This window comes from Telmatherina bonti (assembly GCF_933228915.1).
Source record: "Telmatherina bonti genome assembly, chromosome: 11".
Lineage (NCBI taxonomy): Eukaryota > Metazoa > Chordata > Actinopteri > Atheriniformes > Telmatherinidae > Telmatherina > Telmatherina bonti.
This window is the reverse complement of record NC_136629.1, coordinates 30020222-30046589: the sequence shown is the minus strand read 5'-3', so window position 1 is coordinate 30046589 and position 26368 is coordinate 30020222. Positions and strand designations below refer to the sequence as shown.

The 26368-nt window shown below is 41.1% G+C and overlaps 1 protein-coding gene across 2 annotated transcripts in view; it reads right to left on the bottom strand.

Annotated features, from left to right (window-relative positions):
* Nucleotides 1-907: 907 nt before the first annotated feature.
* ctbp2a (C-terminal binding protein 2a) overlaps nucleotides 908-26368 on the bottom strand; it is a 69947-nt gene continuing 44486 nt past the window's right edge. Inside the window, exons 3-11 of one of the 2 annotated variants that reach the window (XM_079249077.1) lie at nucleotides 12799-12953; nucleotides 8383-8527; nucleotides 7515-7721; nucleotides 5376-5590; nucleotides 4268-4398; nucleotides 4053-4180; nucleotides 3847-3970; nucleotides 3483-3560; nucleotides 2300-2431 (exon numbers count right to left, since the gene is read on the bottom strand). In XM_079249077.1, coding sequence (XP_079105203.1) covers nucleotides 3494-3560; nucleotides 3847-3970; nucleotides 4053-4180; nucleotides 4268-4398; nucleotides 5376-5590; nucleotides 7515-7721; nucleotides 8383-8527; nucleotides 12799-12953 — 1172 coding nt within the window. In that variant the 3' untranslated portion in view covers nucleotides 2300-2431; nucleotides 3483-3493. Of the gene's footprint in view, nucleotides 2432-3482; nucleotides 3561-3846; nucleotides 3971-4052; nucleotides 4181-4267; nucleotides 4399-5375; nucleotides 5591-7514; nucleotides 7722-8382; nucleotides 8528-12798; nucleotides 12954-26368 lie in introns of both variants that reach the window. The other variant, XM_079249078.1, reaches the window with a different exon arrangement.

Below are 26368 nucleotides of genomic sequence, written 5' to 3'. Positions count from 1 at the left end.
ACTGGTTACATAAAGCTTCAGCATGTAAGTCAGTCTTAAAACTCTTTAAAAAAAACTCTTAAAACAGTCTCTATTGTTGTTCAATCACTTTACTGAAATAATTGTTTTCATTCTCTTAGAACAAGCCATGTAAATAATGACGCTCTGGATCCACATGCATGGAAGCTGTGGATTACCATTTATACTATGGTGTCTCTGAATGGACAAAAATCCCCATGCATGATGTGAGAAACCTCTTACTTTGAGTTTACAACTGCCCTTTGTGTAATATGTGCTGGAGCAGGGCTCCTCAACTTAGTCCTACAAGGACTGCAGTTCTACAGGTTTTCAGTTTGTCCCTGCTTCAACACACCCAAATGAAATGGATCCAACAGGCAATGAAGTTTTGCACAGCGACTCGATAATCCGAGTCAGGTGTGTTTGGGGTTAAGTAACACCAGTCACCTGTAGTGCTTGCAATGCCCTTCTTTACCACTAGATGTCAGTCATTTTTACACACATTTTTCACCTGTAAGTGAAATCTCTCACAACTGGATTGGAGCCCCATATTCAATTAACTAAACCCAGTCCAGTGGATTTGACTTAACTGGTATTGGAACCAGAAAATGTAGCAAAAAATTGTGCAAAATGAGATGAGACAAAGATTGATATAATACTGTGAACACGTAGCAGGATCGGATGTTTAAATTCACATTTTAGATGATTTTTTTTTTAAGTTCTTTAAAATTACTTTACCAAGAAAAAAGAAAATTATAAAAAAAAAAAAAAAAAACCTTCAAACACACAAAAAAAAAAAGGCCAACCCAGCATCATCAATCAGAACAGTAAGTCTTATTTATTGGTTCCAGCTGCACTGTATGCTATATGTTCACCTTGTACGAGAAACAAATACAAATACTCACACTAAAAACCAAACAATCTGCTAGCAGCCGCCTCTTGCTGACGTCACGGTGCTGAAGGGATGGATGTGGCTGCCGTTTGTTCGCAGAGCCACAGCTGGCTCTCATTAGAGCAGAGAAACAAAGAACTATGAGGGGGCGGGCGGGCGGGTCACATAAGACTACGGTTATATGAACATTTAACAAGGCAATACAAATCTAACAGGAGTGAAAAACATCAAAAAAATGTACATTTTGATATATAAAAAATACCACAATGAAGACAGACATGAAAAGCAGTAATCCAGAATTGTTTTTTTTTTTTTTTTAAAGTTTGTTTTCTGTTCAGATTTTCTGTTAATTTTTTTTTTTCCTGAGTCAGTAAGAGATTTCCTGTTTTTCTTTACCCAAACACTTTCATATCACACATGCTTTTTGCTGCCGTGTAAATCTAAGTTCCTCTGAATGTCGACAGATAACACAGACAATATTCGGTTCATGAAAATAAGCAAAACTCAGCTGCACCTCGGTTCAGCAGCCATAAAGGTTACAACAGCTAGATGCAACTGAGATTTCACACTCAAACATACAATGTCTAACCATTAATAGCAGTTCTTTTTCTCTTCTTAGTTCCTCTTTATTTGTTTTTAAAAGGGCCATTTCTACTTCATGTTCTCAAATATTCGTCCACAACTGCTGCCCCCACATCTTGTCTTTACATTCAGGGTTCCCCCAGGTGCAACTGAACAGACAGGATCAAAGACAGAGTCCCAGACTTTCCTCTTCTTCTAAATATGACTGTAAATCCATTCATTGTCACACACCAGAGAACAGAAAAACTTGAACAGAAAAGAGGAAAGAAAACGAAACACAAAACTAAGTTAAATGAGAGATGTTTGTACAGAAACTGAGTGGAAAAAAAAAAAGGAGGATTGATGGGTTGTTCTTTAAACCAGGGAGGGCGGGTCAGGTGTCCATCCTGCGTCTGGTTCCTGGCAATGTGTCCTAGAAGTCAGGAGGAATTTCGCTAAAATATGCACGATAGTAAAACATATGAGGGAGAGTATCGCTTAGTGAAGAACAGAAACAGACACAGAAGGAGGAGAAATTTCTTCTGCGCATGAGTTTAACGGTCAGTCCCATCTCAGTGTGGCAGCTCAGGTGTGTTCTAACATCCACTGTCCTCACCTGGGCTTAGTGGTTTTATACAAAAAGAAAAAAAAAAAAAGTGTGAAACATCGCCTGGCAGGCAGTCTGCTGGTAGGTCCGGATGGCTGAAGTCAAGTGTACGGTTGGAGGGGTTGACTCTCGAGGTTCTTTTGTAGACACTGATTTTAAGCTCCTTTGCTCGGCTACAGCAGCAGTCCTTCTACGGCTCAGTCATGTGCTCTCTCATGGGGTCGCCGTGTTTGGAGGGTTGGTTGGGGGAGGTTGCCTGTGACGGATGGGTGCCAGGGGGCAGGGTGTGGGAGATGGGCACTCCCCCGGGAACCAACCCTTCCATAGGTCCGGGAGTCCCACCGGGGGCGACGCCCATCATGCCAGGGGGGAATCTGAAGAGGCGATGACGATCAACACAAACAAGGAGGAAACTCATTAGAAAGTTAGTAGAATAAAACATTGTGAATGTAAATGATGCTAATTTATGTCTGAAATGCGATTTTTGCAAATAAAATATAGTCCAATCACATCATTCATGTGTTTAAAAACCCTGGTAAGTAATTAATGCCAATTTCAAAACAATAAGAAACTCAAAAACAAATAGATTTGGGAATGCAAAATCAGGCTGTAAAAAAATTCCTTTCTACATATTTGGCTTTTTCCCACCAAAGTGTCTCCAGATGTTTGAGCGATTCGATCTTAAAAGCCAAAAGTTTCATGTTTTGAAACTAAAACATGAAAACTAAAACAGCTTTAATAATACAGATGGTTTTATATGGAGTCAATTTTGGGGTCTTTTTAAAAAAAAAAAAAGAAAAAGAAAATAAAAGCAAAACGAATATGATGAAATAAGTCTCGCATCAGAGTTAGTCACAGATTAATATATCCCCATTTCCACTTCAGCTAAGCTGCTTCAAGGGTGAAAATCTTTACAAATAAATGGTGGAAGTGACTAAATGTGCCCGGAAGAGTCCTAAAATTCAATGCAGTCATTTATCTGCTGAGGAAAATTCATTTAGAAAAGTTTTTAGATTTATTTTCACCATCAAGTGTATTTTTTTTTTTCCATTTCAGAATATCTTGTTGTGCAATTCCTTAAAAAGACTGAAGTTTTTTTTTTTCCTTAAGAGCCTTAAACCATCCCGTTCTCCACCCAGTGACACAACTCCACATCCACCCAGTACATATCGAAAAATAGAGCAACAACAAAATGTCCAACATGACAGTGATCCTAATGCTATGTTGAGTTGAGGAGAGGTGGGGTGGGGCTGTGGGGAGCTGGGGGAGTTGATGGGATGCTGAGTGGGTTGGGTAGAGTTACAGGACGTGTGAGTTAGAGAGTGAAAAGGGAAAAGGCAGCAGAAGTCAGTGGGGTTTTTTTTATTTTCATTAATGATGTTATTTGCCCCAGCCTGCTGGCCAGCAGCAGCGGAATTCATTTACCTGCTTGAGAATTAGGTATATAATTTGTCCTGCATTCCCCCCGTTGCTATGGCCTGTACCATGGTTTGGTTCACTCGGCTGTGTGAGAGAAGCAGTTCAGTCTGGTTGAGACAGTAGAACGACTAAGAAATGAAGAGCCTAAACTTAACATGGGATAAACTCCTTTGGGCCAATTCTTTTGCTACTTTACCCCCCCCCCCCCCCCCCCCACACACACACACACCAAAAAACTAGATCCAAAGTTGCAAACACATATACAAACACTTATAACTATCCCTCCCCAATGAGCTAAGTGTCACTACTGCAGGTGTTTAGATGGTCCAGGTGATCCCAGCGCGCTGCAGAGTGCACATAAATCTCCTACCTGTAAGCAGCACCATTGATTTCAGGGTGAACTTGAGGCTGCTGCTGCTCAATCATCCCCCAGGGTGCAGTGGTAACAAAGAACTCTTTGTTGACGCAGTTTCGCAGGCTGTCGGGAATACGGCCTGAGTCGGGGGATGATCAGACGTTAGTGAGACGAGAAATCAAAACGCTTAACGTCATGCACCCCTAAACATGCGTCCATACCAGTGATGGCTCGGCGGATTTCGGTGGCAGCGGCCTCTCTCATCTCCAGCGATGCCTGCTCACTGTACCAGGCAGTGTGGGGGGTGCAGATTAAGTTGGGGGCATCCTTCAGGGGACCCTGGGAAAAACTGCTCAGCGGCAAAAAGAAGAAGGTGATTTACGAGATGCGAGAAAGAGAAAAGAAGAAGCGAGATGATATTAGAAGGTGGAGGCACCTGAACGGCTCGGACTCATGGACATCAAGGGCGGCGCCGCGTATCCTGCCTTCCTTCAGGGCCTGAGCCAGAGCTTTCTCATCTACAAGACCTCCCCGAGCAGAGTTGACCAGGAAAGCACCTTGGCGCATCTACACACACAAAACAAACAGCAAAGTGCTTTTAAAATACTAAAAGTTTTTTTTTTTTTTTCTTTAAAGAAATACATGTTAATGATTTTCAGTCCCTCGATCTCTCTCCTTTTGGTCCTCCAGGTGGCAGCAGAGACTGTAAGAAGACTAAGCAGACACGCAGTTGCAGCAGATTTGCAGTCATCTCAGACACATTTATGCATGCAGAAATATTAAAAGGGACATGTGTCATGCAGATAAAAAAAAAAAAAGAAAAAAAAAAAGCTGCATATAAAATGAAACCTCTCGGTGCTAAATTGCATTATGTGGTTAGCTTAGCCGCCGTTTCATTAAGGCTTGCACATCTGGCCTGGCGGCCTACACGGCTGGCAGCTGCAGACTGGCTGGCCAGTAGCATTCCTTGGCTTGTAACTGGGAGCCTCTAATAGGTGTGGCACAGTGCTCAGAATGTGCATGCGAACAAACATGTTACTGGCAGAGCAGGGAAATGCTTACAACTGCTGACAAAAGCTTGTCGTTCTCCACTTTCTACACATATGGAAGTTGGATCAGGTTACATGTCTATTTTCCAACTTGAAAGTCTCTACGCTTGGACTCATTTCAGTGAAGAGCGGTTTAACTGCATGATCCTACACCCACACACACTTTGGCAATGTTTGGGTCACATTGACCTGAAAGTTAGGAAAGGACAGGAACAATGTATTATATCCACCCCCACATGTTCTGAGCACCAATTCCTGTCTTGCATTTCCTTGTTACCAGCATCTTTACTTATCAAAAGGTTGTTTAAACGGCCTGAAACTGCAAGCTGGCAGCGAAGGAGCACCAGGAGGAAAAACATACCAGTGGCTGGTTAACTAACAGCTTTAATAAATTACCACCCGATCTTCATACGAGATACTCTATTTTCCATCGCCTGAGGCTCAAAGTGAGACAGATGATTGGTCAAGCTTCCTCTGCATCAAAGATGCCCCCACCTGTTTGATGGTGAAGTCGTTGATGAGGTGGTGGTTGTGTTCGTTCAGGTTGCAGTGCAGGGACACGCAGTCGCTCTGGTAGAGCAGGTCCTGCAGCGTGTAGACGCGCTGAACTCCCAGCGAGCGCTCCAAGCCGTCCTGGAGGTAGGGGTCATAGAAGATGACGTTGAAACCGAATGCCTTGGCGCGCATGGCCACCGCCTGGCCTGAGCGGCCTGAGGGAGAGAAAGATGGGCAGAAAGAAACTAAGTGGTATAAAAATGAAACTGAACCCAACATTAGTTTGTTTTAAACCAGCCTGAGCTGTACGTGGCGTTGCGGTTCACCGCAACCAAACAAACCCATTGGCTTTTTGCTGGTTTTGCAAAAGCCGTTGCAGTATGATTACGTAACTTAATCACATCTACATTTAAGAAGCGAGCCAGAAAGTCCTCATACTGTTGATGATGAGAATTCACTAAACAAAAAAACACTCTGAACCAAAGTTGGTTATTTGTCTGTGACTTTGGAATTAATGTGTCTGATTTCTTCAACTGCATCACAAAGATTTAATCTTTTCTTTTTCTTTTTGGATGGTAATTGTTATTTTATTTATTCTTTTTTTTTTTTTTTTACTTTTATTTTTTTTGTTTGTTTTGAATATTGTCACTACTCCACTTATGTCTTGTTCTATTGAAGTATTGTAGTAGTTTATATTGTTTTTTGCGAATACTGTAACTTTAGCAGCTTAAACACGCCTGTCTTTTCTCTCTCTCTTTTTCTCCCTTCATCTTGTTTTTTTTCTCCTCCCCTGCCCGGTCCAGCACGGCCATATCAAGACTGACGGTGATTACAAAATTAAAAATAAATAAATAATTATATTCAGATTATCAAGGGCAGCCATATACATGAGATGTCTCCCTTGACAGAGCAAATCTGTCTGGCCAAAATATGGCACGCAGATTGCTGTTCTGTATGCTGAGATGCTGGACAGGGCAGGTTTAGAAAGAAAAAAAAAAGAAAAAAAAGAAAGATTTAATCTTTTCTTATAGCAACTGATGTAGTATTTCCTCACCTCTACTCATTCACCTCCCCCCTGGAGTCTCCCCGAGGAGGCACTCACTGAAAACCTTCGCAATTAATGAAGCGCATCTATTTTCATAATAAAGACCTTTGTTTACACCAGTGTTTTTTCAACCACTGTGCCGTGGCACACTAGTGTGCTGCGAGAGATTATCAGGTGGGTCCTGAGAAATGACCCAATTTCACCTTATTGGTCAAAAAAGCAGCTCTGTGTTCATCCAAACAGGCCCCGGTGAAAGATAATAAAAATCCTTCTTCTTGTGTTTATCTGATTTCTACTTAAGAGGCTTTGATTTGATGGACTTTATATTAATAATATGGACTTTACAAAAAAAAACAAAACAAAAACATTTTGGTTTGTGGTGTGCATTGGCTCAAAAAAGGTTGAAAAACACTGGTTTACACTGAGGAAAGCGTATTTAAGCACATGACCATGTGAATTTAAAAAAAAAAAACATAAAATAAAAATCTCTAAATTTATTTGGTGATTTTTTTTATTTTTATTAGGGTTAAAGTAATTTAAACTCTTTTTGTTTAACAGCTGAAGGTAAATTATGCTGCATGTGTTGTTTAGAGACCAACTAAGGAAAATATTTCAACGTTTTTAAAAGAAATACTGAATTTCCGTTTTTAGTTTGTAATGTTTCATTGCAACTGGATGTAATCAGTCCATCAGAATAACATTGTAGGCTAAGGAGCGGAGGTGTGTAACATGACTCGCTGATCCAAACAGGAAGTTATTGTTCTCTTGACCTTTCAGTATCTGTCAGGTATCTGGCTTTATGTCAGCAACTTGCAAAGCAACATTTGGATTGTGCAGTGTATGCAGGGAATGTGTTTCTGTCAACATATTAAACATAAGCGCTATATGTACTTCATGTTTCATTAGTTACCGGAGTGTCTGCTGCCTAAATTAAACCCTTATTCTTGAAATTGATGCATAAGAGGCAAAAATTAGTGCAATGAAAATGAATCAGAGTAAAGAAAATGAAGCATCTTCATAAGGGGAGGACTATAAAATGAAGTCAAGCTTAGTCAGGTGACTATAACTTTAAAAACCTCAAACAAGGTTCTCACCGAATCCGATGAGGCCGAGCGTCTCCCCTCGGATTCTGGCGGCTCCCGACGCCACCTCCCGGATCTGCTCCACGCTCTGAACTCGCGTGCCCTCCCGGAGAGCCTGGTACAGCCAGGTGTTTCGTCGGTACAGGTTAAGGATGTGACAAAGTGTTGAGTCTGCCGTTTCCTCTACAGCTGCTGAGGGAATATTACACACTGCGATGCCTGGAGGAGGAGGAGGAGGAGGAGGAGGAGGAAAAAAGTTGGGCAAAAGACTAAAAAAATAATAAAGAAGCTCAAAGGAGACAACTTTAGCAACAACATTTATTTGTTTTAGCATCAGGCAAAAAAAAAAAAAAATCAATAAGGGAGGATAAGTAAAGGAAACCCATGCCAGCATCGTGACATGTGACAGTGACAGTAATTAGGATATCACACTAAATCCTGCTCTCATACCAAACATATGCCGAAGGGGCCAAATGGGAATCAGAGGGAGAATTTCGCATGAGCTGGAGCATCTGTTTTGAATGTGCAATCAGTTCCATTACCTCTTCTGTTTGCAGTTAATAAATAATTCCTGCTACATATGTTGTTTATGTTGAGTCAATATAAGGAGCAGAGTTTGGGTTGGCCCCGAAGAAAAGGATGCACTGCCCTGATCCATAATGCATACTTTCTCCTCCTGTTGATTTATTATTCATTTCTTCACGTCGGGGCGAATAGTTGAGCCATATGGGCAGATACGACTCCTTTTATTCATTATTCTTGGCATATCATTACCGTCTGCTTATGAACGGCCTCGCTCTCTGCATCTATAATCTGCCTCTTTTTGTCTCTGTGTGTGTGTGTGTGTGTCCCCCACCCCACCGACCCCTCCCAGCCTTACCGAGCTCCCCGGCAGCCTTGATGTCGATGTTGTCGTAGCCGCTGCCGATGCGTATGATGATGCGCAGCGCCTTGAACTTCTCCAAGTCCTCTCTGGTCAGGGTGATGGTGTGGTACATCATGGCACCTACGGCCTCGTTCAGCACCTGAGGGGCATCCGAGTGGATCTCATTCATCAGCAGTCATTCGTGCCAGAGCTAAATAAAAACATTTAGGTAATAAAACACATTATCACCGCTGCTTTTGATCATTATCACCCCCTGCGCTGATATTCAGCGGCACGTACGAGCGACTTGTTGCAGCCACTGTGAATAAAAGTGCTTTCACCGTCTTCCATTTTCCAGGACCCAAGTTAATGTTAGCTGTTCTTCATCTAAATGCAAATGGATTGTTTATGTGTGCTCTAAAATATGAGTGGTTGTCTGTGCATTTACTGTATAATGAGTGCTTGCAAAAGCTGGTTTTTGTCACAATCCATTAATTCAGACTGTATGCAAACAAGGTTAGAGTGAGTGCACGCAGGACAATAAAGCAGACTGACAGCTGCTGAGAAAGCCAGAGAGCGTAAACAAGTAGCTGCTGAGAGCCAAGGCCGTTAAATAACAGTTTTAAATTCACAACCCGCTAACAGAATTAACCTACCCGAGCCAGATTAGCATAGCCATGAATTTCCACATAACGTTTTTATTGGAGTTAGATGTAGCGGGAGCTGGATGCTAAACTCAAGGTTAAAGCTCTCCTCGTGCGTTAAGGTCATTACTTGAGCGAAGCAGGGTGGCTGCAGGCTTGGCTGGAAAACGACAGCGAATGGCAGCATACTCTTAATCAGCAGGAATATAAACTGAGAGCAAGTTTACATAAGGTGGAAAAACTGAGCAAATGGATTTTTGTGCTGTGATAATTAGTAGTTGGGATAAAAGTGCTCTTCTGCAACTACAGCTGGCATGCCATCTTGCATGGGCACCTTCGCATCGTGTTATGCCGAGGATTTAAGAGAGGGGGGATTGCTGCAGAGAGAAATCTGCGTGCAGATAAACCGTACGATTTGTTTATTGATGAGACTGAGCTGAACCTTTTTTTTTTTTTCCTTTCTTCTTCTTTTTTTTTTTAAACTCAGGAGTGAGCCGGGTTTGCCGTGTCTGTGCACTTTGGGTCTTGCTGATTAGCTTAGCAAAGCTAATAATTTCTCTGCTGAAGCTCAGAGATACAGCTTGTTAATTAGTTTACTTCCAGGGCTATGTTATTAGCTTTCAGCTGAGCCAAGCTATGTTTCATGATGCCAAGTTAATCACCTGCTGGCGCCAGAGTCATACAGGCATTAGAGGAACGCCACTACTACCAAGGATTTTCTGTAATGCTGAAACAAATTGAAAAAAACAACCCTCTCAACAAATTATTTGACCATTTTTACTTGTTAATTTAGTAAACAGCATTCAAAGACATTGTCCAGAAGGCTTTAAAAACTAAAAATTGTTTTGTTTTTTTTTTGGTGAAGATTTGAAGATTCACTGTAAATAATCACGATTGTCTGAAGCTTGTTGGAGTAGCCAGCATAAATGAGCTTTGTAATCCTGATTTCATGCATAAATCATTATTATTTATTAATAAATAAATTACTTAGCAATTTTAAGACTTATTCAAACTTAAAGTATTCCAGTATAGACATGGTGCGTGCCACATGATTACAGACATGACTGATATAGGATGCGTGACTTGTTTTACTTTAAAGGCACAGACTGCTTACCAAAAGAAAGGAAAGCAATGCTAACAAAGTACAACTTGCATAAACTGCTGCACAGACACGTAGAAATGGAGGTCACATGCATACTCCTTAATTTATTGGCAGCACAGTGCAATAAAAGGTTCTTGATTTAAATGATTATAAAATTATTCAGGTCCTCTTCGGTGTCAGTTTGCGCATGACGGCGTAGCAGGAGAACTTATTAAAAGTTAGCCTTAGTTTAGAGTGGCAGCTGCTAAAAGCTGATTAGATGCTGGAATAAAACTAAGCATCTGAGAGCAGCGGCTGACTGATGCAGAATGAGCTTCCAGCTAGACGCAGAACACGAAACGCTTTCCAATTTTCAGCTGCAGGTTTTTTCAATGTTTGTTGAAAGTCCACAGTCATGTATGTCATCTCATTAAAAACTATCACTGATAACTTTCATATTAAAACAGAAAATCTGTAAATAACTTCATGTATACTAAATAGTATAAATTACATGGTTATTTTATCTTTTTAGACATGTTTCAGGAACTTCTGCATAAATCAATAAAAATGCAACGCAGGAACATGAAATGAACACTCATATTTACTTTTCATTTCAATTTTGTTCTATTTGTTTGTATTAATGTAGCAACGTTGTCGTTCCACATTCATTTATTTTCTGTTTAGTTTGTTTTGATCTGTTTCCATCGTACAATCTGCTACATCTGCTCACTTTTAAAAAACTCGTGCAGACAATCAACGAAGTGATTTTGTTTTCTCAACGAGGTTCTAATGGATGAACAGTAATTCACTACTTAGATCGTGCGTGTGTGTGTGTGTGTGTGGGTGTGTGTGTGTATCGTTGCAGTCATTGGATCTCAGCCAACATGTATTCTTCCAGATGAGCTTTCGGTTTGTGTCACGTGTTTATAATCAGACCTTTTAACCAAACAGAGATTAGATGTATATGCATTGGGAGGATGGGAGGGGGGGGGGGCATGTTCACCTGTGAAAGTCTCCAGAATGAAATGAAATAAATAAAACCTTTTTGTTTTGTTTGTTTTCTTTTGGTTTTAAAGCTGCAAGTCCCTCATTCACAAGATTTTTTTGAGAATTGGAAAAAGGCGGCGGCTTACTCTGAAACTGACACAACATGGAGTGGAGGCCTTTCTTTTTCTCCTCGAGTATGAAACCACAAACCCTCCAGCTTGGACTGTAAAATAGCTGCTCGCTGGCTCCAGAGCATAGACAGTAAAATAAGACAAATGTTTCACCCACTCTGGCTGAGAACAATTATACCGCATTTCTATTACCAGCCTCCTCCTCCTCCTCCTTCTTCTTATTTAACAAAGCCGCACTTCAGCACCCAGTGGGATTAGCGTCAGTGATGAAACCATTATAGTCGTACTGGGAGAGCAGAACAAGCCAGTGGGCTGAAATATCATTAAAACCATACAGAGGAGGAGGAAGAGAAAAAGGGTGAGATGAATCTTCTGTAGTGAGCAGAAAGTAAACCGTTCAAGAAACACATTTGAGGTTCATACTTTTTAAACGTGAGCCGCGCTCATTATCCGTTACATCATCCACAGCAGTGGATAAAGCAGCGATCTTCCTCTGGGACCCCTTCATGCAACTACAAAAAAGACATGGACCTCACGTTTATTCACTTTGGGGAATGCTTTAAAAAAGAAAAGTGCTTTCAGAACCCAAAAAGCTGTTTTTCATGTGAACAAAATGTCCAAATCAAAAAATCTGAGCAGATACACTTGATACATTTGTGTGTGGAGAAGGCCTTTATTTTAACAATGACTCCCTTGGGGGTTCAGGGACCCCCAGATTGATAACCACTGAGACGGACGCACAAGAAAACTGAAAATGACACATATTCCTCTCACAGTTGCCTGTTTATTCCGTCTCTCAGGATTAAACAAAACATTCTTAAAACCTAAAAAAAAAACCTGAAATAAACCTCTATTCATTCACTATAAATTGTGTTTTAGTTATCTAGTCATTCATTTTTCTATTTATAAGTAACTAAATAAATCTTGCCTCAGCACTCCCGAATACCGCATCCCCACTTCTTTTTGCTAAAATATATACACGTAATAGTAAAATTGTATTTCCTCCATCATATAACTCTGCTTTGACTGTCACACAGGATAAACTTTAAAATCAGCACTACCGACCCGTGTATTCACAAATAACCCTGATGATGATGTAACAGGTAGCCCACCCGTTACATCTTCACAGGCCACATGTAACTCATGATAATGATAAAAAAAATAAATAAATAAATAAAAAATCCCAAAATCATTTAACATCTGATCTCAGCTGTGAAGTCACGTTGCATTTTCCAGCATTATTGCAGACAATGACCGAGCCATAAAAAGTCAGAGGACAGAGAAAAGTTGAATTTTCAAAATATCAATTTTTTTTTTTTAAAGTTTTCTTTACAACATGCAAAATATGTTTGCATAAGAAAAACACATCAGATGAGTTTGACAGAACTACTGTAAAGTGGTGGACTGATTGGCATTCAGGCTTGTCACGCCTCAGACATGAGAAATATTTCGCTGTTAGATGCAGGGTTCTAAATGAACAAGTTCCTACAAGCCAAATGAGTCAGAGCTTCAACCTGCAAGCGTCACAGCTGATGAATTTTATAAAAAGGGAAATCAGAAAATACAGCTCTTGTAACAGATTCCAAACCTTTTCATGGATTTCCTGTGTGGACTGGGCATCACAGAAAGCAACAGTGGCCAGATCTTTGAGGATGGGCATCTCCACGGTGCAGTCGCGCCCATCCAGCAGCGCCACCAGGGGGCGCGGGTGCATCGGCCCATTCATAATCTGGGGCCGAATACCTGCAGAGAGAGACAGCAAGAAAAGACGCAGTTCATTATTTATATGTGGCAACGCAATCAAGAGCCGGAGAAGAAGAAGGACAATGGGAGTGTTTACACACACTGCGGCGGAGTGTTTTTGGCTGTGTGATAGTGACCCGCACACACACACCTGATCGATACCCCTCAACTTGACTGAAGCAGTCTCTACTTTAAACCACTGTCATCGTCTCCTGTACCTGACAACAAGGGTCGATATTACACAAACACACACTCAAATGCTCACACACTCACAGACATGCAGAACCAATGATATGACTACCCCCCTCGCTCGCTGTTATCCACACTGTTACCAGGCAACAGGTCCTTTCACCCCATGAGGTCATCACCTCCATTATCCTATCACCACGCAGGAGCCGGCAGGCCTTTGGTTACTGTTTCTTAGTGTAGGTGTGCATGTGTTTGTGTGTGTGTGTGTGTGTGTGTGTGTGTGTGTGTGCAGACACCTTTTGTACACTGTAGATGTAAATTACATCAAACTCCAGGAGTTTCTGTGTAGTTATGTAGCCCATCTAGAAGCAGCATCATCCCATGTGATGCATTCTGAGACACACTTAATTTTCTTCTTAAATACTTTAATCTAAATGAAAAACATCTAATTGTGCAGCTGACAAGAGAGCAGTTTAGTTTCTGGGACAAAAGACCCAACAGTTTGCTCCCAAATTCAGATAAAAAGAAGGAAAGAAAACAGATAAAGGAAGTGGTGGGGTCCACACACCGCCACTCGCTGGCTCCCTGCTGCCTGTTGTCATGGTGATTAGAGGATTTGGGCAGGATTATGAAATATTTTATTTAGTGGCATCTGCGCTGCTGGAAAGGACATCCAAGCCTGCTCGCTCTGTGACTGCTTCTGTAACTCCTCCAGTTTAGGGAAGCAAGAGCAGCGTTTGTGAACTCCCCGGCTACAAAAGGCCAGCAAACATACCGCACACGTCAGAGGTACACAATGTTACACATAGAAGAGGAGTCTGTACAGCCAAGGTAGCAGTTCTATGTGCTATGCATGGTTATTTACCAACGGATTTCACTCTGAAAAATCTAGTTTTTGATACTAAATAATAGCTTGGACTTAACTTAATATTTTCACAATCAGCTGATATATATGAGCTGAAGAATATTTGATGAAAAATAAACTTTTTCACAAGTTAAAGCAGGTTTTGTAAATGTGGAAGACATATTTCTACATCTGACTTTTTTGCTTTCATTTAGATTAAAGAATGGGCGGAGCTTAATTGGGAAAAGATGAAGTCTGAAACAACTGTCAGATACCTGTTGGTGCAAAGGCCCACAGTGTCTATGAAAGCTAAGGGCGAATTCATACAAAGAGAGTTCTGAGGACTTTGCTCAAATGGATGGGAATTCTGACAAATCTTCCACCTACTGTTGGACTGGTTTAGTATGCCTCTGCACTTTATTCAAACAGCCCCTCCTGGACAACATCACTGTCACAAAAACTGCTTGCAATCCCTGAAATGACCAATGACCATTGAAAAAGAAGATGAAAATCCAAAAATCAAAAATTGGATTTTTTTGCGCCACAATTTTAAAATCAATTTTTCTGTTAAAAAAATCTTTTTTTTTCCCCCCCCAAATAAGTGAAATGAATCCACTAAAAAGTTTTGTTTGTCCTCTTGGGCATCATAGCAGCAGGATGATGGTATGGCTACTGTGTTATTTTCTCCTAATTGAAATCAAGAAAAATGACAAGCAAAAAAATAGTTTAGTACATTTTTTAGTGTTTGATCTACAAAAATCAGCAATATCGAAGAATTTAAATCAAATTGGCACCCAAAAAAAAAACTGGAATCGAATCGAATTGGGACAAAAGCATATCGTCACAGCCCTAAAATGTATGCAGTCATGGGGTTTCTGCTTTTACCTTGATGTTCAGTCCAGTGTGAACATCAGGAAATGCAGCAAAATATGTTACATTACCACATGTTCTACATCGCTTCCTCTCTTCGGATCACGGGATGGTCCGTTTGCTTTCACACTGCAAGTGAACCACACCAAGGTTCACTTGCAAGTGAACTGAGACCCCAAGTTTTCAACAATCTGTGGTCCACTTTATAATGCTAATGAGTTTTTCTACTGCTCCAAGTGAACCAGACGATCCATGCAAAACCACCAGAGACTGTCTAAAGCGGACCAAACAGAAACCTTATGAATGTACCCTAAAATCAGGTTTGAGAGGAATTCCAAGAGGTCGAGGTGAAGGACTTTCAGTTATCTTAAGAAGTAAAAGAGAGCAGTTCAGTGGCTCAGGAAGGGTAAACAGGGGTTGTTGAAGAGTGTGTTTGATCTGTGTGAAGAACTGCTCCTGGCAGCAAAGCGCTGAAGGTTTACAGGAGTAACCTGGAGATGCTGGAGGCTCTGGACATTGTAGGGCTTTCTTGGTTGATTAGTCTTTTCATTGTCCCATGAAAGTTTTAGGCAGAGGTGATGATCTCCAAGAAGGGGGTCAAGGAAGAAAAGGGAATAGAATAAGGCTTCACAAAAGCATTAGACCAGATCTTTACGGCTGAGGGGAACGTGATTGATTGTGTACCTGTGTATCTTTGAAGATTTTATGAGGATTGCTGCAGGAATAGAGTATTAAAGTCTTTGTAGTGGGCTATTACAACGCTACAACCAAAGCAGGGAACTGTTTCCACATCCTTAGCACAAAGTCTAGCTAGTTTATGATGCGTGTTGGACACCGCCATGGCTGCCCTTCTATTGGTTTTTTCATTACAGTGTTGTTGGTGAGACCTGGTCTGGGAAAGGGAGGCATTTGATTGGGAACCGCAGGTCTGCAGCTTCAGTATTTGTAGAGAATGTGGTTCTGTTGGCTTGCCGAAGCCAAGACTTTATAGTTAGGATGTGGAACCATAATCCATTAATTGATCTCACATTTTAACCGCATTACAACACCCAAAAAACGAACAAGTTTTTATTCATATGGATTTCAGTGGAGGGGACGACTAACATGACAGACGCAGACATTAATATTGTAAACCCAAACTCTAGTGATGTCTGGAAAAATGTTTTTAATTACATTTTAATGCACAACAGTCAGGGAAAAAATAGGAAATATCCCTGGACATAAATAAACAGATTTTTAAAAAAAAAAAAAAAAAAAAAAAAGTTAGAACACCATTTTAAGTACTTGTAGAAATTTCATATTCTAGCTTTTGGCACTCATATATTTCATAATCCTTACTATATATTTATTTGTGATTGTTGCTTTGTAAGGTTTCTGAAGAGGTCATGATGAACTTAATAACTTAAGCTTAGTTACCAAGTATCTGCTTATTTAGCTTTACTGTAAATAATATGTAGAGGCGTTGAGATGTCTGTCTTCAGACATCTGTTATCGGGTTGATACCACCCTCTCTCACCCCATGGTGAGGGTTTTATTATTGGGGTTAGATTGCTGGGGCTAATGGAGAGATGACTATTTAGTGGTCAGGCTGACCTAGACTTTAAGTAAGTACTTTTAATTTCCATTTTCAGCTGTTCTCTAAATAAGAAGGTTTTCATGAATAATTTTGTCCACACTTTTCATCAGTATGCATTATTATTTACAGTAAGGCAGAGTGGGATCAGCCAGAAGAAGTGCTTTCCTAGCAGTCCCTGAAAGTCTCTAATAACACTATTGCTAATTGCTAATCATTATCAAAAAATAAAATCTAAAAACTTGCTAAATATCAAGTCTTTTTTATGGCCTTACATTGTTTTTAGCAGATAATAAGTCATATCCATTCGATGTCTTCTCACGCTGGCACATATTCAAAAATAGCACGTCTTTGTTCACAGCTACTGATTAAGTTTTATGTCTTATTCTCACGAGTAAAGCTGTACACACTAACACAGATACCACCTGTTCTTGGCCCACAGAGGGGAATGAAATCAGAGGATTAATTTCTGAAAGAAGCTTAGCAGGTTGTCATTAATATCACTGCTCTGACAAATGACCTGCGTTTCGGAGTTCATTCATTTAATGACGGTTTCTTTCTACAACAGGGGAAGGTTGAGCCCATCCTTACAACCAGAGGCAACATGCATGGAAGCAGTTCACCACACAGCTAATTAAAGATGAAAACCTACAAAAGGAGTGAAACAATGAGGAAGAGGAGGACAAAGGAGGGATAGGGGAAGAAACCTGGAATGTGGGATGTGATTAAATTAATTTCTCACATATTAAATGTCTAGTTATTGGAACTTTGATGATCATTTTCAAAAGCAGTGGATGCTCCTTTAAAAAGGGGCTTTCTGCTAATTTAAAAAAAAAAAAAAATGTTTTTTTAGTCTGTTTTTTCATATTGTGACAAAAACTCAGCCTGAGAAAACAGCTGCATGAAGTCTGGGTCCCAAACTGGAGAGGACTGAAAGAAATGGGAAGTTAGCAAGAAAAAAAAAAAAAAAAAGCTGCAGAGCTGCATGATGGGAAATGATCAATTGGTGACTGATGTTTTTATTTCTTTTTATAATCTGTCCCTTGTGGGTCCCGAACTTTGAGAAAGAGTCAGTAAAGCATTTCCTATTCTTTCACACATACACATACAGACACACACACATATCAATGGGGCTGTCGTCACAATTTTTCCCATTCCGATCAAACTGTCATCTGGTTCCCAGTGGAAATACTGGGAATATGTTCTGCAAATGAAAGGCACACCAGACCTCTTTTGGTTAAACAGCCCGACATGCATTTGCCTTAAGTTCAGTGTTTCCTTTGCCTCGATCGCAGCCTTACCGACACACAGTTTATGCACAACACCGGAACATCCACTGTCTCCAAAGTGCAAGGTGGCTGAAGCAGAAACTCATTTCAATTGTGCCTTTCCTGGGAGCTTATAGCAGGAGATAAGCCTGGGTACACTGGGCCTCTGCAGAGACCCATGCAGTCATATACAGTAGATAGAAAACTTTTGGCTTAGCTTAGCATGCTGGCAGGAAAAATAGCTAAAAAAAAAATGACATTGGGATAACTTTTAAACCCGGTGATTATGGTGAATGCAATATGGATAAAAAAATGCCTTCAGTGGCTGAGACCCTGGACTTTTACTACCCATCATCCCTCTCCTTTTCCTTTCTCACACACACACACACACACACACCTACACACAAAAGCTACAAAAAAAAAGAAAGCCAATAAAAATAATTGCTTTATGAAACATACTTTTAAGAAATAATGCGGCAGAAGTGACCTCGATCTCTCTGTGAGCTAAAAGAACGCAGTATTCTTGCAGGATGAGCTTATTTTCTGTGTGCTCCGAGTGTGAGAGAGTGTGTGTTCAATGTGTGTTAGCGGGGCAGCTGTGGGGAGAAGACGACAGCTCGACAAACACACCTGTGGCTCTGCAGCCCTCCTTGCGTCTCCTCATCACACCCCTGCAGAGTTCATTATCAGACGGGAAAATACTTCCAGCCAAATAAGAGTCACACACCAGGAAACGCAGCATTTCTCTAACATCACAGCCTTGTACACACACACACACACACACACACACACACACACACACACACACACACACACACACACACACACACACACACACACACACACACACACACACACACACACACACACACACACACACTCACAAAACGCTGTAAAGACACACTCCAAGATGAAAAGACAGAAGTGAGGTGCTCATAATGTCCAAACAAGAAGCAGCCGGCAGAAAAAGCTGCGCCACTTGAAGGAAGTAGGTCAAAATAATCTTCTGATTAATTCTTTCCTAGTGGCTAATTGCTTTTCTTTGAACTAATAAGGCAGAACGTGGCCCTGAATGAAACACACGGAAATTGTGCAGATAATCAACACTTAACAAGGTCGTTAATATGGGTTTTAATGACTCCAATACCTGACCGGTGATTAGAGGGGGCTCACGAGAGATGCGAAGTTAAAGGACTCAATCTTTCTCTGTGACACGCAGCAGAGCCTGGTTCACAGCACTGGCGGCGTGCGAGGAGCGCGAACCAGTCATGAAACAGCAATTAGATGGCGCTGCATTACTGAAACGGGGCAAAACTGGCAACGTAAGGGGAAAACATTCACAAACGTTCAAACTGCTGTCGTACATCTGCTCTTTTAATCTATTCAAAACACTCAGATAAGCAAAGAAAACAGTTTGATGGATGAATTTAGATCAGTAGATTATTCTGCCTTTAAATGCTCCTATCAGCTTCAGAGGATAATGTCCTAAACCCTTCCCACACTGAGTTTAATAAAAAATCTCATAAGGTCAGGAGCCTTTCATATACTCCTAAAAGTCTGACATGGCGCCGACTCACAACCCTCCCTCTAGAGGAAAAAACAAACAAACAAACAAAAAAAAAAAACAACTCAGTAAAAATGTTGAAATCGCTATGATGATATCAAATATTAAGAAGATTTCTATTGTGATACAGCTTTTTTAAAACAACATGTTCTCAGGCTTAGACTACTGCAGCAAGGTTATTGCTCGCATTTCCCATCAGTTCTTTTTTTGTGACTAGTTTCTGAAGAAACAGCTGATTTAATGAAAGAATGTTGATCACCTAGTAATTTCTCATATGTCCCCATCTCACTTCTTTTTAGCAAATGTTATCCCTGTTTGTTACGTCACTGTTTAACCTTTTAAATCTCAAGGTCCCAAAACTGGTACTTTGACAAATAAATGGTGGCAAACTGTGTCAAAATGGTAATTTTTTTTGGAGACCTCACCTGAACTCTCCAGTTTTACTGCAGATTTGTTCTTTGAAAAGATAATGTTCACACATTGCACTATGCCTTATGTGTGTCCAGCTACACCTGCATCATTCCAAAGGATACCCATATATTCATGTTAAAATTGTATTCTTTTTAAGGCTAGTCCTAAAAAAAACTAGTCTAAAAAACTAAGCTAGAAGGGTTTTTCACCAGTAACACATATCCTGATAAACCATCTTACCAAAAAAAAAAAAAAAAAAGTGTTCCCTTTACCTCTATGGATGTGCAGTATCAAGCAGAGGACTAAAAAAAATAGGCACAAGGGTCAAAGGGGATAAAAGGGGGTGTACTCAGCTGTCAATTTCTAAATGTTAATGTAGTTCATGTTCTGCTAACTTTGGCCCCTATTCAGTGTGTTTTACTTCCAACAAAGCAGAGGTGTCAAATAGAATGGTGTGTCCAGGAGTAAGTGTTTTACAGAACTACAGTTTTGCTCACTGCTATGTGCATTTCACCCATAACTCTGGTAATACCGCATCGCATTGTTATATCATCAGCTGCTTTCCTCACTGTTGCTATTTCACTGCTTTTCTCTTTGAAAAAAAAACACATTTTCACAGCTTGATTACAAAATAAAATTCTCTTTCCAGTCCCAAAAGTTTACAACCCTCCCCCCCATGTGGAAAACAAAAACCCCTTGCTATTTTTAAAATAGCTAACTTTTTTCCTCCCTAATGTCACCATCATGTGAACATACTTTACTGTTTGTGTAATTAAACGTAGAAAATACTTGTAGGAAACTTGCCGATCACCATGAGGACGTTTTGGTTAATGTATCGTTTCAATAACAGAAACCTAACCAGTCCGTATGCAGACCACTGCAAAATATTGTTTACTGATTAACGCAACTTATGCACTTTTTTTTTTTTTTTTTAAATAAAATAACTATCAAATGACAGCTGGGGTTATGCTGAGGTTATGAATCAATTATTTTGTAAGCATGAGGATAAACGCCCTTTGCAAATCTGCCTTGCATTCAGAGAGCAAGAACCACATCTTGCAACAGCAAAGGAGCCCAAAAGCGAGAGTATATAAATGATTTTTATACAAAGTGCTCCCTACTCTTCATTGCTGAGCTTGCTTATCTAATTTTACTGCTGTTTATATCCCTTTGTCCAGCACCCTGCAGGGCGAACACCAATGCAGCAAGACTGGAAACCTGAACTTAAAAGGAAACACAGAACATACCCTGTCCAAACATAAAAGATCCACCCAACACCAGACTCCTGCTTAAGCAAAGGGGGGAAAAAAACACACCACAAAGCCATTATTCAAGTGCCTATTAGCTGTTATATAAACTTCTGTGAGCAGCAGAAACAACATGATTAAAGACGTTTATGTTAGGCTGTAAGATATTTTGGCTGGTAGTCTGTGGGCTTAAAAAAAAAAAAAAAAACAGCTTGTGCCAACGTCCTGTTATTGTACCCAAAAAAGTATTTATCACAACACAACAGCCAGCATTGTCTGTCAATAATAAAGAAAGCTGGCGAAGAAGCAAACAGCTCGGGTAACTAAATCTAAACCATGCTCAGTGAGACAGCAGATAGTCTAATCCAGCGGAGGTCATGTGTTGTTGCATCCCCCTGAGGAACGCTTGAATGGGCTGAAGTTGATGTCATCCTTCGCCAACGCTAATCACAAACTGGATGATGTGTCAGGAAGTATGAAAACTTTTGGCAGAGCTGACAAGAGCAAACTCTCAACCACAAATGGGTTACAGATGTTCCAAACCAAAAAGCCTTTTTGGATTCTGACAACAGAAATAGAAGTTTTCAATGTAAGAAAAAGGAAAAAAGAAAAAAAAAAGAAAAAGAAATGGAGCTCAAAGAAACGTGTCTTTCCTTTGTGAGTACGATCTGGTGTCTAATTCTCTCATTTGGACGGCCTGATCTTGGAAAAGCAGCTCAGGGAGCTCCGCTGCCAGATGCTGTGACTCAGAGTTTTCAGAGGGAGAAGGATCATTTTCTAAATAGAGCACAAACAATCGATGAAAGAAAATAAATCCTCATTCAGACCTGTGTTTTTTCCCCCTTGGGTTTGGAAATCAGCCTTTAAATTGCTATTTAATAACACGACACTACATCAGTAATCTTCATCTCTCGAGCTCTATTTTCTGACAAATCGAGTGCTCTGGTTTTGTGGTTTCATGGATCCCCAACATGCCTCGGTTGGTTTAAAAAGGCGGTTTTATTTGGAAGCTAATGCGCTCCCCTCAGATTTATTTGCGGCTTGTTTTGTGAGGCTGTCACACACTTTGAAATGTAAATTTTCCACTCTGGGACCACAGCGTTGTATTAACTTACCTGCACTATTGTTTTTTCCTGAATAATTTCACTGTGTGCTTGCCATCTCGAATCTCTGTTAATAGTCTTCTGAGACAGTTTATTCTTCGCACTTGCAGAGGAGTCGCACACTCCCAGCTCCCTCTCTAATATCCTCACGTCACTTTTCGCTGATTCTAAATTACAGGTGACATCATTTGTCAAAGCCTCGCCACCTAAAGGCCTGTTCTTTTCACCAGTCTCCTTGTCTGGCCTTCCCTGGCTCCACTTCTCATCTTTTTCCCCTAATACTTGTGTGAAAGGTGATGAAATGCTCCTGTGTGATACAAGCCAGAAACACTCACACACTGGTCCCAGTATCAGTGGAACAATAAAACTGGAAAAACAAAAGGAAGTGAGGAAGATTTTCCATGGCACGGTGATGTCAGGGACACAGTGGTGTTTGCGGAGTTCACAGCAAGCTTTCATAGAGAAAGAAAGAAAAAAAAATCACTGGTGTTGACGCAGGACCAAAATGGACTTAACGGGCTTAGGACCAACAGCTGGTTCTGGTTACCTAGCAACTCCCAAGCTGGGGGGCCTCAGAGATGGGATGGTCTATGAGTGTGATGAGAGGAAGGGAGGGCTGAAAACCCCTTTATTTGTAGCAAGTGCAACCGAGAAGAAAAAAAAAAAGAAGAAAAAAAAAGAGGTTAAAATGTGAGTTTGATTATATCAAATCTCATCCCTGCAGGCCTCCCAACATGGCAACCCAACTCGGAGGAGAATAAGTGGCACAAACGGTGTTTCTGTCGGTCGCATTTTCCAGAGGAAAACACTGGAAATATAAAACGTTTCACAAACCCACAAATGACACTAATAACCAGTGATTATCCAGAAAATTGTAAATCTTGAAGTAAAAACAAGCCTGTATTCTTGGGAGTGTCTGTCTTTTTTTTTTTTTTTTTTTTTTTAAAGTGTGTTTACGATCTCTTGGCATGTGCAGAAAAATAGGGGAGGTGTAAGCTTTTCTTTGGCAGGCTCGCCTGCTGCAAGCCCCCACCGGACCCTCTCAGTGCCTGGCCGCACTGCCGCCACCCCAGCCTGTCTCTCGTTCGACTATCTGGACACACAAAGACATTGTTTGTCCTTCCCTTCCGCCTGCGCCCCCTCCAAAGTTATCACCACCCAAACGCTCAGCCAGAGGGGTAAGAGAGGGAGGAGACAGGGAGGGAGAGGCAAAAAAAAAAAAGGGTGGAAGTGTATGAAGAGAGTGAAAGGAGGAAAGGGGGGGCGGGCTACATACATAAAGGTGTCAGAGCTGGTTTTAGTGCGAAGTGACAGCGATGCAAATAGGAAAGCAGACGGACATCCTTCCTTTTTGAAATCACTTCACCAGCAAGTGCTCATGGACAACGTAGCAGCTTTACTTCACATGCATTCAGATAAACGAGTGTGTCCAAGTCAGGAGCCTGTACACAAACACAAACACACACACACACACACACACACACACACACACACACACACACACACACACACACACACACACACACACACACTCTGAGGCATATCGGTCTCTTACATGCACAGAAGCACAGAAATTTTGTCTGATTTAAATGCAACACACTGGTTTAGACAAATGCATCCAGTCAGTTTAAGAAGAACGTGTGAAGCTCAGATTTCTAAACTTTTCAAGCATCAAAACAAGTTCTGGATGGCGATTAGATTTAAAAAAAAAAAAAAAAAAAAAAAGTGGGACTGACACTATTAACCTTCACGCAGGGAGACTCACTTATATACCCAATCCTACCTGACCTCTGACCCTACAAATGATAGCCCATCTAATCCCCCCCCCCCATGTTGCTGTGCAGAGCTCTGCAGCGGCTGCAAACCCAGGAAACACTGACACACTCGCAGGGGTGCTTGCCCTCATGCGCACACACTGTTTTCATGACACACTTCATTGCAAAAACATAAGAGGCTCATTAGCCTTAAAGCCAACTCCCTCCTTCCACCTCTCACAGTCTCTCTCACACACACACACAAGGCACAGATCTTTATTATTATTATCCCCGGTGAGCTCATGCACACACACACACACACACACACACACACACACACACACACACACACACACACACACACACACACACACACACACACACACACGCACACACACATTCATGATGTGAAACATGCTCCTTGCCTGGAAAATGCTGTCTCCACATTTTTCAAATCAGGTGCTGCACATGGCAGAGGAAATGTTGAGGTCAGGGGCAGAAAAAAAAAAAGGAGAAGAAGAAGAAGAAGTGGGCGTTGGTGTATTCTCACACAGTATGCCCCGGGGTTATCCTCTCCTCCTCCAGCTTCCCTCCTCCTTTCTGTCCTCCTTCGCTGTCTTCTCTTGACCTCCCGCTGCTTGTCTGCAAATCTGTCCTCCTTCGTCACCTCACCCCCAGAAGTTCCATTTTTCACACGACTGGTACTACTGAGGGAAATAAAAATGGATGGTGGCACAGGAGGGCAGCGGTGGTCACTCCTCCTCCTCCCCCCACACACACACACACACCCGCGCAGTTAAAAACGGTGCCTTCAACTCCTTTATTCTCCAGAGAGGGGGAGGGAATAATTTTTAAAAAAAAGAAAAGAAAAAAAAAGATCTCTTTTGGTCTGCAGCCGGCAATCCGCACTTGTCTGCGCTCTCCTCTTTCCGCCTCTTCAGCTGGATCACTTGTATCGTTCCTCCTCAGCCTCCTCCTCTCCTGCTCCGTCTCCCTCTTCTCTTGCTTCGCAGCAGGTTCGGGCTATTCATTCAGACGTCAGGCTCACTCCGTCAGCCTTTTGTTGGAAGTCACAGAGAGACGGAGGGAGAGAGAGGAAGGGGTGGGGGGAGAAAAATAAAAAAAATAAAAAAAAAATAAAAAAGGACAGAGAAAACAATCTGGAGCCACAGCTATGCAGGAGTGGGGGGGGGGAGAAAAAAAAAAGGGAGGTAAATAACAGAGACGAAAGAAAAGCACCAGTCACAGTGAGAGGTGCGGCGGCCCTGGCACACGTACAACTCTGTCTTCCATTCTCTCCGACCTTCCCCTTCGCATAACATATTTTCCTTCGCCCTTTTTTTTCTTTTCCTCCCCTCCCTCCCTCCCTCCCTCCCTGCCTTTCTGTTTTATTATTTGTGATCTGGGCTCCACGGTCCTTTAGGAGTGCCAGCCCTTTCCCCCCCACCCTCTCTTTCCTCGGTCTCTCTCCCTCTTATCCACAAACTCTCCACAATCTGACACTCGCTCCTCGCAGCTGAAAATGGGCACAACTGCTTTTGCCGTTCAACAAAGTGCCATCGAGTGTTATTCTGACACTCTGTGACAAAAAAAAAAATGGTTCAAAGGGATGTTCGTCAAGCTCGCGCGGGCAAACATTTAGCGTTGATACAAAGAGAGACACACAAACTTGTTAACAGGGAGCAAATTACTTTAACTCCACTTTATAAAAACGAGTACAAAGACGTCTTTTATGTCTGAAAACTGTTTTTTCTTGTTTCAAATTTGCACTGAATTAGAGGCTTGCTGCATCCTAACAACTGAGGAGCTGAGGAGAGTGGCTTCTTTGGTCTGGAAGGGTTTTGTTTTCTCATTCATGTTTGCACTTATGCAAGTTTTTTTTTTTTTTTTTTGCTAATTAATGCTGCAAATATTGTCAGCCTGATGCCTGACCTTCAAGTTTAGCATCCTGCCTCTGCAATCCATGTATTATTTTGCTGAAATCAGCAAGACCTTCCCTGAAAAAGATGCTGTCTCCATAGCGACATGTCTTGTCGGACAGATGCTGGTCTTTAAGTGCATAAAAATAACAAATTATTGTTCCAATTCATCAGATCTCAGGACAGTTTTTAACTTCACCTAATTTCCTCTTGAAGTAAGCTCAGCTTTATAACAAAGTGCCACAGATCACAGCCTTTTACTGTTAAGTTGTCTTCTCATTCTATGATTTTCCTATACATAACAGATGATGATTTCCATAAAATTGTAGGAAATTTCAAATGTAACTATATTACTGAACATTTGAGCCCCCTGAAGCTAAAGATGCTGAGGGCTTTTCCTGGTGTTGTTTCAACATCATGCTAATTTTCCAGACTTTTTCAAGTGAAGAAAAACAACCCAAACAAACATACAAAAAAAAGAAAGAGTTTAATTATCAGGTGCCTTGTGAGAGGAAGAATATGAGGCAAAAACAGGAAAACATCCTCACATCCCAAATGCTTGCAGTGTTGTCAAAGAAAAAAAAAGAAAAAAGAGGTGATGCAACAGAGTGGTAAACGTATTTGTGTACCAGGTTTTTGGAGGGACTTTTTTTTTTTAGTATTACTGGGATCA